This window comes from Fundulus heteroclitus, unplaced genomic scaffold, assembly GCF_011125445.2.
Source record: "Fundulus heteroclitus isolate FHET01 unplaced genomic scaffold, MU-UCD_Fhet_4.1 scaffold_254, whole genome shotgun sequence".
NCBI lineage: Eukaryota > Metazoa > Chordata > Actinopteri > Cyprinodontiformes > Fundulidae > Fundulus > Fundulus heteroclitus.
Window position 1 is genome coordinate 47,027 of NW_023396665.1, and position 16,195 is coordinate 63,221.

A 16,195-nucleotide genomic window follows, 5' to 3' on the forward strand; every position below is an offset into this window, starting at 1 on the left:
AAGGTCCCCGTATGCACAATGGCCAGTCCAGCAGTGGGCTCATCCAAAGGCTGTCTGTCCTCGCCACCTGTCTCTCTTGAAGAACCGTAAAGGATCCAAAAACTGATCTGCCATCACTTTTCCACTCTTGCTATTATTTCTGAATTGGCTTTTTCTTCTTCAACTTCTTTTGATCACCCTTTTGTTGATCTCCTCCTTACCAGTCTTTCTAAAGGCTCTCCTTACTCTAGCAGTTGTTTCAGAGAGTTAGGGTCCCCCTGTCAGTAAGCTCAGCCAGGCAGATCAAATTCCTTGGCGTCACCATTGATTCCAAATATAGAGTCACTTTGCTGCCCGAGCACAAATCCACTCACATCCCTGAAATTTCTTCGTCTTTTCTCTCTTGCCCAGTTCTGTCCAAATGCCAAACTCTATATCTCCTGGAAAACCAAAATTTTTCTACCACATTTTGCCGTTTCTTTATCTTCGACCTGCTAGACTTAGCTAGCTCTGTCTCATCTTTGCTTGACCACGTCATCCTGGATGATGGCTGTCGCTCTGACCTGGCCTTCTGGTCCAGTCTCTTCAGGGACTGAATTGGACTCTCCTTCTTTTATAACGATATTGTGCACTCAGCTGACTCATTGCAGTTTTTTTTTTGTGTTGATAGGTTTTGGGGCGTTCTTTCAGGGAGAATCGTTTGCAACAGTACAGCCTCCTTCCTTTCTCCAGTCTGAATCCTCAGCTTTCTACAAAATGATTCCCATCACCATAGCCTGGTGCCTCTTTGAGTCAGAGAGACCTTCATCAAATGAATACATCAGGGACTCAGCGGAGTTGGCAGTCATTAAATGTAGTCAAACAATACATGAGTGATTTTGGTTTTTCAGAACTGTGTCTGACTGGGTGGTCAGCAACACTGGGGCCCTTCAGGGGACTGTCCTGTCTCCATTCCTCTTCACCCTCTTCACCTCAGATTTCAGCTATTGCACTGACCCCTGCCACCTTCAGATGTTTTCTGATGACTCAGCAATAGTTGGCTGCATTGAAAAGGGTGAAGAATTTAACAAATATTTTATATAGTAGTGGGCTTCTTACTTGGAGTACAATGATCTACCAGGGACATCAGCGTCTGTCCTCTGGGAAGCAAGGAAAGCAGTGATGAAAAGTGATCCAATATATAACCAAACACCTTCCAGCTTTTGTCTCCAGAGAGGCACTAGGCAAGGATGCCAGCTTTCACCCTGACCGTTTTTATTGAACCTCTAGCAGCAACAATTAGTCAATTAATTGACAATTAATTAGACTAATTAAACAATTAGATTAATGTTGTTAAAAGTCTCCAACACTCAAACACCCCTCTCTCTCTCTCTCTGTTGAGATTAATGTTTATACTTCATTAACCGATTTATCTTGTTATGATGTAGTAATGTAAGCTTCTGATATAATCATATTACTCACATGATAGCTTAGTCATGTCCCTGTGAAGAAACGCTTCCCTTCCTGAAACTACAAGATTATGTGCTGACTGAACGTGATTACTCAGCTGTGTATCTTTGTTGACAACTGAGGCTGTAAACTATCTGTTCCTCCACCCCTCAGTGGGTGCTTAGACCTGACTCTCTCTCTCTCTCTCTCTCTCTCTCTCTCTCTCTCTCTCTCTCTCTCTCTCTCTCTCTCTCTCTCTCTCTCTCTCTCTCTCTCTCTCTCTCTCCCTCTCTCTCTCTCTGCCAATTAACTGTGCTACCAACTTTGTACTCCTCCATCTCTAAATTTCTATGAAGAGATAACTTTAAACTAATTTAAAATTGTTTACAGATTCCGATAAATATATCAAAGTCCCCCACCCCCACCCCCAACCAAACTATTTAAATACAGGACACTGTAGAAACTACTGGATTCAATATATTTTCCTGAATATGAATATGGGAAGAAAGATTTATCAGTCAGCTATGGACAAAAACTTCTGGGTCTCAGATATTTGAAGAAGTTTAAAATGAATAGACTTAGACAAACTTTATTGTCATTTTTGTGCATGCAAAATAAGATTGTGTTTCACGTGTCTTACAACAGTGTAATGGGATTGCATTACACTTCTTCACAGAGTACATTAAACAAGTCAAAGATTATTCAGGAAAGGTTTTGCACAATCTAAAATCTATTCAAAGTGTGCAGGTAATAATCCTGACAATTATATTCAGGCACTATGGGTATGTACACCTGTTCAGAGGTTCAGGGTCCAGATATGTAAGGACTTATCAAAGTGCCTTAGATTTAAAATTTCACCTTCCGCCTCAGTTTACTTGCTGGGTAACTTTGATGAAAGCACTTTCTAAAAAAGTCCACATCAAACTTATTTAATGATCTTAGTGACATCCTATCTGTCATATGTGTTGATTATGACTGTTTGATTATTGTGGGAAACTTTTAACTTTCATGTTGACAACCCTGAAGACAAATGTCCAAAAGAACTGTGTGACACACTTAGAAACTTTGGTTTAACTCAACATGTTAAACAGCCGACTCACAAACAGGGACATATTTTAGAACTGATCATCATTAAAGGTCTAAAAATTTGTTCTGTGGATGTCTTTGCAGTTTTTGTTGTTTTGTGCAACAAAATGTTTGACTAAAATATTACACTATTCTGCTAATTTTTCTTTAATTTTCAACTTGAACACTTCATTTTATCTGAAAATATCACTAAGGGTCTAAACATTCAATTCTTCTAAACATAGGTAACAATAAGTTGAAAAGGCAAAATTTACTATGATTGAATTTAAATTAGCTTTTTACCTTTTTTGATGAATATGTAATTATTTTTATCATCTAATTGGGGGCTAAAAAAATTAATAGTTTAACTTAGCCCTGAAGCAAAATAGATGGGTTCTGTTTTCTATATATATAAAAAATAAAAAGTATGCTTTGTAATCTAAAGAAAATCCAAAATTTGATATGCAAGTAAAACGTCATGCATTTTTTAATAGGGACTTCTCTTCACTATAGAGGTAGGTGCACTGTATTGAAGTTAAGTCAACCAAAAAGGGCTGGACCCTTTTTTTATTATTTGATCCTAGAACTTTTTAGATGCAGATTTATTCTTGTTGTTCATGATAAATAAATAAGAGGAGACTGGGCATCCTCTTTTCAAATAAAATCTTTTAGAATAAGCTTGTGGCAGTTCTATGGATGCATTACAGTTCTTGTATAACATTTATAATAATAATGAATGAATAAACGATGTACAATGTAATAGGTACTTTGCATTTTTCCCATCTTCTTGGGGAGCGGTGGGCTGCCACTGTGTGGTGCCCTGGGACCAATTTGGGTTTAAGGGTCTTGCTCAGGGACTCAGAGTGGCAGTGTGTGGTAGTTGAACCTAGAGCCTCTGGGACATAAGTGCAAAGCTCTACCCATCAGGCCACCACTCCCTCAATGGGCTTTGATGAAGACTTCACCATATCCAAATACTTTTAGTGCTTCAAATTGAAATACATGTGCAATACTGTCACAGGCTTTAAAGGGTCTAAAAATAATATAAAACCGCCTCGCTCTATTAAATCTTAGTAATCCATAAAATCTAGTATAAGTCTGACATTGTTGGTTATATGTCTACCAGGTATAAACCAGGACTGAATTTGATCAATCACTTCTTTAAGAGTAGTTTTAAGTTTTCTAGCAATACAGCTAGGAATAATTTGTCACTTTGTAATAATGTAAATGGTCACCAATTATCAATTAGAAGCTTATCTTTTTGCAGTTTAGAGATCAGATTAATGACTCCTTGTTTGTGGAAGTTGTCCAGACTCCAAACATTCAGGTAAAAAGGTGAAAATTCTGCATTTACACTGTCACTTACCCAGTGATTTATATAATTTCAATTTGTTAATGGGCATTTGAATGTCTTCCGGAGCGATCACAGAGTGACACTGTTCTTTATTATTTTTACTAATAGGAGAAGAGGCGATGGAGCGGATGGCCTTATTGCAGAAGCAACGTTTAGCAGAAGGTAAGACATATAGATTACAGTAATGACATACTGTAGTGTGAACATTCAATGAAAATAGAGCTTTTGCCTCTTCAGCTGTAAAAAAAATAATGGTTAACTTAGAGGAGAAATAAGTAATACTTCACCACTAGGTGGTCTGTAGACCAAAACAAAACCCAGTCCGTCTTTTCTTTCTCACACGTCACCTTCTATGCGCATAATTGTAAAGGACAAAAACACAGCAAAACAGCATCACCTTTCGTAGGAACATGTCTAGTGAAGAAGTAACTTACAACTTTATAGACTGGAGAACAACACAGAGAGCTGCAGTGTGATGTCATGCATAGTCCATCTGAAATATTATCTTTTGTTCTTCACATTATTTTGCTTATTGCTCCTTTAATGTTTCAAAATCTTAGCATTAAGCATTTCCTTTGTCATGGTTCATCCAGGTGTTTTCCAAGGTTTGACAGTGCATTGAAAACGAACAAGATCTAAATGTTTAACAATTTTTTTACAATAAAAATACACCCAAAATACTGTACAGATAATAACAGCTAAAATCTTCTCTAAAAGTGAAACCGCATGTTAAAAATAGTTTAAAAAAAACACCAAAACAACCCGTGTTCTCAGCAGTCAGAGGGTAGTGAGGATCAGCCGCTCCCTCTTTGCGCCCTTCTGCAGTCCACCCCCCAGGTATCCATCCAGCGGTTGAGCCGGTGAGGCCAGCGTCTCCCCTGAGCCTCTTCTCCATCCCGCCTTCATCCCTGACTCTGATGGGTTCCTCTCCATCCGGCCAATGTGCATAGCAGCGTGAGCGACAGACCCCGGCGAAGGTGCGCCCCACCATGGCCCCACTATGGCCTCTCTGCTCCCGGTTCTGGGGTTCATTTCTGCCTCTACCCAGTTTGGATCTATCCTTTTCATCGTGATGCCGGAGGACGGTGCTTCCTTCATGATGCCTCTGCTGGTTCCTCCCCATCCCATTTCATCTGCCGGCCCTTCACAGCCCGCTCTGTCCGTCTCTCCTTCTCTCTCTTCAAACTGTAGGCGTGGCCGCCCCTTTTCTTCCTGTCTCCCATCACTCATGATGGGATACACCTGTGGAATCAGTCACTGGTTAGAGGGAGGGAGGAGGAACCGGTGTCTCCTTCAAATACCATGAATACAAATGTACAACAACCATGCGACAAACCAAAGCTGAAACCTAAATATTCACATATGGGACAAAGGTGGTGCAGAGGGGCAGGATGCCGGTTTGATCCCCTGCATTATCTGCTGGTGGTGGTCAGCCTGCCTGACTGCAGTTGTAGCTACTGACATAACGCACCACAGTCAGGGTCTGAATGACTAACGTGTAAAGTGCTGTGGAGGTTAAAGTGCTATATGAGTAGAAGCCATTTACCATAAAACAGCCACCTTTCTATATGTATATCTTGTTATTTATGATTTTTTTAATATTTGTTTTCTTTTTTTATATATTCTTATTGTCAGCCACACAGAGATTCAAAACTGTGTGTTGGCTTTTATTGTTCTTAATGTCATATTTGATTTTCCAAAAAGCATCAATGAGACCTATTTGTTTTATTTTAAAATTCCATTAACAACTTTTCATCATTAATCGAGACGAGATAAATAATGAAAAAATGCAAGCGTTACACAAAGCGTGATGATCAGAGGGCAATCTCTGCATTTTTTTGTTGTGTCTGTGTAGCTGAGGAGAGGCGTCCAGAAAAACATCCCAAAGAGCAGGCCGCTGCAGTGGCATCTGGGGAGGGGGTAACTGCGTGGTGCCAGGGACCAATCTGGGGTTATGGGTCTTTCTCAGGGACCCAGAGTGGCAGTGTGTGGGGGTTAAACCCAGAACCTCTTGGACACAAGCACAACGCTCTACCCATCTGGCCCCCAATGGACTTTGATGAAGACTTCACCATATCCAAATACTTTTAGGGCTTCAAATTGAAATGAATGTGCAATAGTGTCACAGGCTTTAAAAGGTCTAAACATAATATAAAACTGCCTCCCTCTATTAAATCTTAGTAATCCATAAGATCTAATGTAAGTGTGACATTGTTGGTTATATGTCTACCAGGTATAAACCAGGACTGAATTTGATCAATCATTTCTTTAGGAGTAGTTTTAAGTTTTCTAGCAATACAGCTAGGAATAATTTTAGTCACTTTGTAATAATGTAAATGGTCACCAATTATCAATAAGAAGCTTATCTTTTTGCAGTTTAGCGATCAGATTAATGACTCCTTGTTGGTGGAATTTGTCTAGACTCCAAACTTTCAAGATAAACTCTCAGTAAAAAGGTAAAAATTCTTTTGAAATCTTTTTATAAAATTCTGCATTGAGACCATCAATTACCCGGTGATTTATCTAATTTAAATTTGTTAATGGACATTTAAGTGTCTTCCAGAGTGATCACAGTCACCCTGTTCTTTACTATTTTTACTAATTGGCTGTATGTTGTTTAAAGAGTACATAAAATGGGTTGCTGTTTCATTAGAACATTTGGATTGAAGAAGATCTTGAAAGCTTTTCACAGAAAGTGGAAATCCAACTAAGATCTTTACAAACATTGTTATTAATTTTCAGTTTTAAAATGAACGTTACTTATTTGGCTCCTGTGGTGCTGGTTCAGGGTCTTGTGACGGTGGGCAGGACAACAGCTGAAGTGATTGGTCTTTTTTCTTTTTTTTATTCCAAGAACCAATGCCGGAATTTTCTGTGAAGGTCTCTTAGTAATTTGCTGCATTTTTTCATATTTTTATTTTCATGGCAAACATGGGAAAATTAGTGATTTGTTTGAAATCTGTCCACAGAATAAGGTGAGGTTGGATTTGAAGGATTTCACATGTTGTACATGTTGTGCATAAATTGATCTTAGCCCTGTAGTTTTAAGCTCAGCTCTTTCAAGTATGACAAAAGGAAATTCATTTAATATTTAGTAGAAAAGGGATTTAAAGGCTTTAAGGTTAACTTCTCCACATAACCACATGGCTTTGGACATGTTACTGACAACACAAAGGGGTGTCTTTAAGATTGTTGGCTCAGAGTCCTGTACTTGTGCACCCGATTCTTTATACAACCTTACTTCTGTCCAGCAGCACAGACATGACTTATTTAATTGTTAAAAGTGTTAAAAGCGATTCTAACTCAGCTAGGTTTGACAGCTGGGGTTGGTTACAGGAAGTGGATGGTAGTCAGTCTTAAGGCCCATTCATACCTCACGTAAAAGACGGATACGGATACGTGTGGAGTGTTTCATACGTTCTAACCGTCGATTTTGTCCGTACTTTGACACGAAAATTGGGAGTTTACAATTACGGACGAAATGGATCAATACGGAGCAATACTACCGGAAACGGTGGGGGCGCTATTGAGTTTGTAGTACAAAATGTCAACAAAATCACGAAGAAGGTTGTAATTCTGGGCTTTAAACAATGGCGGGATTCGAGGGACGACTTGCGGAGCTTGTCCGCAACTACCCACACATATGATGTGTCGTGTCCGGGGCACAGGGACAAACAAAAAGTTTACTTACGGAGCAAATACAACAAAATCACGTCTTGGATGTTTGATCAGTGACGAATCATTGGCGCCCAGCACTGCCACCTAGAGGAAATATTGGAGTTATTGCGCACCTCAATGGACGGAGGTATGAAGGAGTGAACGGATAGAACGTACGGACAGAAATACGGACGTGTAGGCCAAACGTAGGGTATGAATGGGCCTTTAGTTGGAATTCTCTCTCTTATTTTAGTGGTCATTGCCCTGCTGGTAGTTTTGTCATCCTGTTTTATCCTCTTGGTAAAATATCTGTTATCCTTTGCGGCATCAGCCTCTTTATAGGTCAGTCTGAAGCAGTGACTGATGTCTTTCCCCAGCCTGAATCCCTAGATCATGATTTTTCTGATCTGAGTTCTGTCATGGTTCTAATTTGCTTAACCCGCATGCAGAGATACTCAGGAGACCAAATCCAAGGTCTAGCGGATTATTTATAAAACAACTGGACAAAGACATTGGGATCATTGGAAGATGATGGGAAGTCAGGGTCCGTGGAGCGCAAGGTCAGGCTCTGAGAACTGAGAACTGGGGAAAACAGCAAGATCGGTGTTAGACTCGGGAAGCGAATCTTCCACTGTAGGGATGGCGGCTACAGGCTCTGTGGAACAGGGTCGCCAGGGGCCAATCGTCAGGGCACAGGGGAAGCAAGTGGCTGCGAGGCTTGGAGGCTGGACGATGGAGTGTGAGAAGGGTATGACAGACAAGGGCTCGCTGCTGGCCGGCTGCCAGCTGGAGATCAGACAAAGAGGTATTGGCGGGATTAGTCGCAGGAAGCACAGAGACCAGGGAGCGCAGCGCAGCGCAGCGCAGCGGGATCTGGAGAAGCTTAATCCTGCAGCACAAGAGACGTGAGTTAGCGTAGGGAGAACGTCCTTTGATGTTGGCAGAACAAATCGTTCCATGAAGGTTAACACTCCCACCGAGGGCTGCATAGTGTGATACCTGCTGCTCCGCGTCTCCCCGCTCATCAGCAACCACCTGCTGAAAGAGAGAGAGAGGAAAACAGCTGCTCACTGACCGGGTGCAGCCCGCAGAACCCTGACACTAACACCAGATCGATTCTTGACAATAATATTTCAGGGGTGTTGTTTAGGATTCCTCCAAATTTCAACCAATGAAAAGTTGGTATGGAATTCAAGCACAGTATAATGTAATCAAGAATAATTATTGAGTTTCAGAGATCTAATAGGGTACCTGTCAAAATATTCATCCTGTGTCAAAATAACATACCCACCAAACAAAATAGACAGTGTAATGAAGACTTTTATATTGTGAAACTGTCAGTAACTTATAGTTGTTACTGTAACCATAAGCATTTGTTGCAATGAAAAAAACAGAGTCTATGTTAATAAGAGCTACCAATGTCCATCATCATTTACCTTATGTGAAACTCCATTACCAGAGTACTTGTTGAAGCAAATGGCAACCCATGCAGACCTGTTTCATGACTGAACAGCGTTTTGTCTCTCCACTGAGATGTCCAGAAGGTGGTATCTGAGGCACAGAAGTGGGTTTCTTATAGAAGGACACAGTTATATTGTAGTCATTTAAAACCCAAAAAATAGCTTTTCTTTTGATATTGTTCAAATAAATAAGGGATAATTTGGCTTTCAGAACATTAATTTGCTGGAAAACTAGACAACAACAAAAATACACAAAATATTAATAGAAAAGTTAGAAAGTAGCTTTAGATCGGTCATGTAGCTGAAAGGCCCTCTGAAATAAGCCATTTTACCCGCCTGACATGCTTGGTTGATGCGTGGCCACAACGCCTGCCTTGCTAGCCTGTCTTCTTTAGTTAAGTCCTCCATCAACTTGATTACTGCATCTCTACAAACTTAGGACTTTTTTTTCATTCTTCAAAAGCCCTCTCTGTGGTGCCTTCTTGTTAATTGAACAATTACATATCACACTTGGTTTTCTTCCTTTGGACCAATTCAATGCACTGTTTCCACAATGTCATCTATGTTTAGTTGTCAGTGGGGGGCCATTTTGCCAAGTAGCTTGATCACATCTGGTCTGATGTATTCAGACATGTTCCCTTGTAGCAAAACTATTTTCTCCAACCAGAGTCCCTGTTAATGTTGCAATACTGGGCAGCATTCTCAGTATTGCAACAGGCTTCCTCCTCATTTGTTTCCCATTTGAGCCATCTATGGCCCTTCTTTTACAGTAACAGTATTCACTGGACATGCCCAGACATACCTCTCCTTTTAGCCTGTCTATGCCTAAGAATTTTAACACATTTACTTTCTTCGAAACAGTCATTCAAATTATTTCATTTAATATTAATATACAAGTGCTTGAGCCTTTAACAAAAAGAAAGATAGGTAATCAACCATACATTTTTAAGTGCTTTCTGTCATTGGCTTTTTCTTGTGTTTCTTAATGTCCATTGTTATGGCTGCAGTCAGTCCTGGCCTTATTTTCCTTGTAGGGTTGGAGGTAGTATGCATTTCCCTGATTGGTGCTCTGCTGCTTTAAAGCTGCTATGTATGCAGCAGAGAGGAGGCTCTCTTCCTGCTCTCCCTCCTCAGAACCCCATTTGGTTTGGTTTGTAGTTTATCTTATTGTTGGGTTTTGTTAGGTTTGTTTTGCATTTGCTTATTTCTGGTTAGTAGTGATAGGTAGATGAAGCGTCATGAAGCGTTTCGACACGTTGCCAAACTGTATTGATATTGTGCCGATACTGTGTCACTGAATACTGACACCGGCTGGACTTTAAAAATCACTACAGGCAACCTGGTTGACTGAGTTAACTGACACTGATTTGATGACTTAGTATACACAATAATACAATTTAAGTCCTTGTATGTTGCATTGTATTATTTTATATCTTCATCTGAATTTGAAATATCTTAGATTTTTTTTTTAGAGACAGCCAATAAATAATGTGAACCTGTATCATAACGTAATAACCTCTAAGTAAACCTGTTGTGAATGGGGATGATTGTGGACTGGCTTTTTGTTTTTGACAAATTTTTATAAAAAAAAAAAACTTTCAACGTTTTGATATTGAGTCTGTTACACTTTTTTGATATCACATCTCCAGCTGTAGAAAACAGCCGCTCACACGATGAGGCTGGAGTGCAGAGAAATTGTAATGAAAGATGGAAGAGGTTTGGACAGACTGTCTTTTGGTTTTTCCAGTATATCATAGGATCCTGGGAGCCTGTGCTCCCAGGATCCTATGTCCCAAGTATCTATGCACCTCCTGGATGGCATCAGCTGTGGACCTTTGGCTCTGCCTGTCCACTTTGATGTCAAGATGTTGCCAAATATTATGTAAAAGAACAAATTGGCACATTAGTACATGATTTTTAAACAACAAACTGCTCAATAACATGCCTGAAGTAGGGGCAGACAGCTTTTGTGAAGATGGTCCTGGCTGGGGCTCATTTGGGGTTGTCAGATGATTTATTTCAATATTCTCAGCTGCACATCGCTTTTCTAACACAATGAGGGAACACTCTCAGTTCTGAACAATTTCTTTGTGCTGCTCTTCATTTTTATTCCAACAGCAGCTTTTTAACGTAGGAGACGCAGAAAACGGTATGAAATGTTACTCAGTTACAGTTTAAAGGTGTTCCATAGTCAGAGACCCAAAGGATTAATAAAATAACTACACAAAATGAAACCAATAAAAAAATATGTAACATCCTTCAATCAAACTCAAAACCACGCCTATATTTCACACCTGTCAAAAAGTGACAGCCGGAAGTCCCGCCTTCCACTTCCGGCGGAAGTCCCGCCTTCCTTAACCGGATGTTACGTCACGTCCTTAACCGGAAACCCCACCTTCTACTGTAACCGGATGTTACGTCACATCCTTATCCGGATGTCCCACCTTCTACTGTAACCGGATGTTCCGCTTTCTACCTCCAGGGGTCGCTGTCCCGGCCCTCGGAAACCCCCTCCCTTCGACCGCGCTTAAAATATTATTTTTATTTATTATATCAATTATCATTATATGTTTTTTAAATCATTTTAATTATGTAATTAATTTATGTAATATCTCGATGGTTAGGAAATGTGTTTTTCTGGGGTTTTCTTATAACTAAACGGTATGATGGAATGCTTTTTGACAACTCTTGTTTTATCCGTGTGTGTGTGTGTGTGTGTGTGTGTTTTACTCAGAATATAAAACTTTCACATTGCAGTATTTCATACTGCAGTATTTAGGCACATTTGTCCCTCCATACAGCAAGTCTCCGTTATGGCACATCCAACTCTCCATACATCCCAGTCTCCGCGCCGCTCTGCTAATAACAGCAGCAAGATAGTTTTTTTTTTTTCTTTACTTTCTTGCTCTAAGCAGTCGGTAAGCTCTTAACTTAAACAAAAACAAGCATTTTACAGAGCGGACCAGCTTTAAGGCACATCTAAAAAGCAGAGAAACCCGATCTTAACTTAAAAGCATTTTACAGAGCGGACCAGATTCTACGCGGCACATCTAAAAAGCAGAGAAACCCGATCTTAACTTAAAAGCATTTTACACAGCGGACCAGATTCTACGCGGCACATCTAAAAAGCAGAGAAACCCGATCTTAACTTAAAAGCATTTTACAGAGCGGAGCAGATTCTACGCGGCACAGCTAAAAAGCAGAGAAATCCGACAGCTCTCCGCAAGACGCTGAATTGAATGTGAGCGGTTCAGCTGGTCTGTTAGGGGAGGAGTTTTGCTCCGCTAGCCCGCACCGCTAGTTCCAGACACCGCTGCATCTTTTGCAATCCACATCAGATCAGAGTTTTATTCGATCAGACTTTCGAGACGGCGTGGTCAGTTTAAACCCAGCATGATCCTTCCTGTCTGTAGAATTCAAAGGATGGTTTTCCGCCCCACACAGAGCAAGTGTTGTAACAAGCACCGTTATGTAACAAGCACCGTTTCGGGTGGCGAGACGGGCGGGGACCGTGACGTGAAAGGATTGCGCCTTTTCCAATCAACATTGCCAGGAAGCGCCTTATTCAGACAAATTTTAAACCCAGCGGGACACATCCTGCCGTCTGTAGAATTCAAGGGATGTTATGCCGCCCTGCGCCGTGCAAGGTGCTATTTCAAACACCTATACGGGGGATGAGACTAGGCGGGGTCGTGACGAAGCAATCTGTAAACAATGCTGAGGAGATGGTCGATTATGCTAGTGTACAGCTGTCGCGACATCCTGGCCTAGTAAACATGTCGCTGGCGGGGTTTAACGATCGGACGATGTGGCTATTGTTTCGGCTACCTGGGGGTACCTGCGTGAATCCCGCCCTCAATTCAAACCTTTGCTATAAGGCGTCCGGTGGACACCCCTTTCACAGACACAGGCGGCTTAAACGTGCATCATGTCCGGAGGTCGTTCTTCATCTGTTGCAGCAGCCCAGGTCCATAATGCGGGATTGACGTTGACCCAGGAGTTCAACGAGATTTTCGCTGGTAAGTTACTGCTTTAATTTTATCTTTAGCCGCTTTTTAAGGTGTTTTTAACAGAGTTTTATTCTCTGCTGGATGGGCTTTGTGTGTTATAACTACAAGTCTCTGCTGTTTTTAGAGTTTTAGCACAAATTCAGGGGTGAAAGGCTGTGTTTAGCACAAGGGGCTAGCACTTTTATTGTTCAAGTTACCTGTTTTTATTGCTATGTGTTTCATTGTTTGCTGGATGGGCTTTGTGTGTTTTAAGCGGGCAACTACAGGCCTCTGCTGTTTTTAGAGTTTTAGCACAAATTCAGGGGTGAAAGGCTGTGTTTAGCACAAGGGGCTAGCACTTTTATTGTTCAAGTTACCTGTTTTTATTGCTATGTGTTTCATTGTTTGCTGGATGGGCTTTGTGTGTTATAAGCGGGCAACTACAGGCCTCTGCTGTTTTTAGAGTTTTAGTCTGAATTCTGAGGTAAGGCTTTGAATAGCAGTTTCAGTCATTGTGGCCTGCTTGCAGAAGTATATATCTTCCATTGCTGTTATTACAATATATTTTATTTATTTGTTTCAGCGCCAACAACTGCTGAACTACAAGACCTAGATTTTACACTAACGGATATTGGTAAGATGTGATTCAGCCTTGTATTAAAGTATATTTTTATTAAAATCACAGTCTTTAAAATACTAATACTATGTTTCAACCATTGTTATTTTTCTGTATTCCAGATCTTACCGACAAAGGGTTAATTGACGAGCGTTACGGTTGTCCGAACCAGCCAAATCAGAATGACTTCCACAAAGAGCTAGCGGTGATACAGCCTGGATCGAGCAGAGCACAAACGCCCAGTGAAGCAAGATTGTGTCCGAAGCCATTCAACCCAAGTGTGTTCCACGGAGAGCTAGCGGTGACACAGCCTGGATCGAGCAGAGCACAAACGCCCAGTGAAGCAAGATTGTGTCCGAAGCCATTCAACCCAAGTGTGTTCCACGGAGAGCTAGCGGTGACACAGCCTGGATCGAGCAGAGCACAAACGCCCAGTGAAGCAAGATTGTGTCCGAAGCCAGTCAAACCGAGTGTGTTCCGCAAAGAGCCAGCGGTGATACAACCTGGACCGAGCAGACCACATACGCCCCGTAAAGGAAGATTGAGTTTAGCTAAAAGGAGGCTCCCAGCAGAAATAGCTGCTCAGAACACATCAACACCAAAGCGGCAGAGGACTGAAGAACATAACGGGTCAGTTGTTGTAATAAGTTCTCCAGAGACATCAGAGCACCACGATCGCTTCCCCGAGGAAGCTCCCCGGCTCACCACGTCACACGGCCTCCCTCGAAACGTTAATCAGGGGACAACGCTTCCTGCAGCACGTAAGTTAACTATTATAAGTCTCAAACTAACTCTGATGGTACATTTTCTGAATTAGTCCGGCTCATTTAGTGTATTTATTCATTTACCCACAGTAACACCCCGCCGTGACATTGTTGCTCAAGCACTCTTTACGGCTGGAATACAGCCTCATCCCGATACATTTGGCCAGACGGACGGTAAGCATGCAAGTGTTCTATGCTATATGTTATTATTATTTATTTATCATTTCTTCTTCTTCATGTATTACCTTGTTTAAAAAAGGTTGTCTCTCCCTGCTTACTATTTCTACAGTAACAATTCAGTCTGTACACCAGAATAATGACGCCGAGCTAATAGCAGCAGCAGCAGAAGCGGAAACGGCAGCATCAGAAGCATCAGCACATGATCGGTCTCGTCCTGCCTCATCTGCTCAGCACCCTGGTGAGTTTGTGGTGCTGTTGGTAACACACTGGCAGTGAAACGGTAGGGTTGCAGTTCTAAACTGCAGCCCTTGTAACCCTTAGCCTATTTTTATTTATTCTTTTCTGTCATCTTTTTCTTTTCGTGTATTACCCCCGTTTTAAAACTCTGTCACCGTCTGCTTATTTTAATTTGTAGTAGCACAGGTCATCCGCCGTGACGCAGGAAAACACAAGAAGAGGCGGAGTCTCAGAAGCCTGTGTTCGTCAGTCCTGAGAGTTCAGCAAAACTTCAAGCAGTTAATCATCAAAGCGGATGCGACTGGTCCAATTATTGATGGTACATCTTAAGTTCAATGCTTTCAAAGAATTTGTTTGTAATATAATACTTTTTTTTATTCAATACTCATTATGTACGATAAAATTAATTATATATATTTTTTTCATTCTTTTATTACAGCCGCTGCATGGGCAGTAACGCATATGCCAGTTGCTACGGGACGTCAAGCTGCCCTCTACCGCCGGAAAACTGCTGCGCTTCTGAATTACTGCGAGACTCTGATGGTTGAACTGGTTGATGCCAGTACCGTTAACCAGCTAAGTTGTAACCTGTTTAAAAAAAAAAAAAAAAAAAAAAAAAAAATGGAAAGTCAACAAATCAGAGAGGCTCTGGATGGAATTGTTGAGGCTGTAAATCAACTTCGGAATCTCCCTGTTCAGCATGCAACCGAATCTGTAAATCTTACCCCAGGATCTCCTGTCAGACTTCAGGGGCAGACTGATCCGGATTGGGATTCTGAGCGGTTTCTATGGTTAGAACAAACCGTTGGCGAGCTAAATGATTCTTTCTCTCAATCAATCACGTGTTTGAACGACTCGCTAGAATTTCAACAACGAGTTACAAATGTTTTAAGTGATATCACCCAAATGGTTAACGACCTCCGGAATATACCAGTTCAGCAGGGTCTGGGGTTTGCGGATTTAAATCCAGGTAATTCACCAGATAGACAGCAGGGTCATACACACTCGGGTTCGAATTATGAGCGTTTATCATCACTAGAACAAGCTATCCATCAATTAAATGTTTCTGTCTCTCAAACATTTACCTCCAATCCTACAAGCCTTCAATTCCCGCAGCAAGGTGGTCATTTAAATCAAAGTGAAAGAGGTGAAAATGATCGGTCTGGTTCTTCGCATACTGTTTTGCAGAATCCCTCATCCAGTTCCCCTCAACAGCCATGCTCGAGCCCATCTGTCGTTCCCACGTCTAACCCAGAGGATCAGCCAAGCACGAGTCAGTCTCAGCCAGCTGTTAACCCCGGCATTCAACGGGAGCGATTTAATGTAACAGAAATAAGACGTCCTTTCAGCGTGACAGCTTCACGACCCGGTGAAATTCCTAACCCCGCCGAATTTTACACACAGGTTTATCATCTTCTCACAGAGCTGGCGGACTCTGTTACACGTTCAGCATCACGCAATGATGT

At 41.4% G+C, this 16,195-nt stretch overlaps 1 protein-coding gene across 1 annotated transcript; it reads left to right on the plus strand.

Annotated features, from left to right (window-relative positions):
• Positions 1-12,347: 12,347 nt before the first annotated feature.
• LOC118559262 lies at positions 12,348-15,979 on the plus strand. The gene is made up of 8 exons (XM_036129946.1): positions 12,348-12,962; positions 13,516-13,566; positions 13,671-14,309; positions 14,403-14,486; positions 14,602-14,730; positions 14,908-15,048; positions 15,169-15,291; positions 15,918-15,979. Exons 1-8 carry the CDS (start codon positions 12,872-12,874, stop codon positions 15,977-15,979), a joined length of 1,320 nt encoding a protein of 439 aa, XP_035985839.1. The 5' UTR covers positions 12,348-12,871.
• Positions 15,980-16,195: the final 216 nt, after the last annotated feature.

Bases quoted from the DNA above. Each gene is read 5' to 3' on its own strand.
- LOC118559262 (XM_036129946.1), top strand. From the start codon at position 12,872: ATGTCCGGAGGTCGTTCTTCATCTGTTGCAGCAGCCCAGGTCCATAAT. The intron at 13,567-13,670 runs GTAAGATGTGAT...TCTGTATTCCAG, and splicing joins TTTTACACTAACGGATATTG to ATCTTACCGACAAAGGGTTA. The intron at 14,731-14,907 runs GTGAGTTTGTGG...TTTAATTTGTAG, and splicing joins CTCATCTGCTCAGCACCCTG to TAGCACAGGTCATCCGCCGT.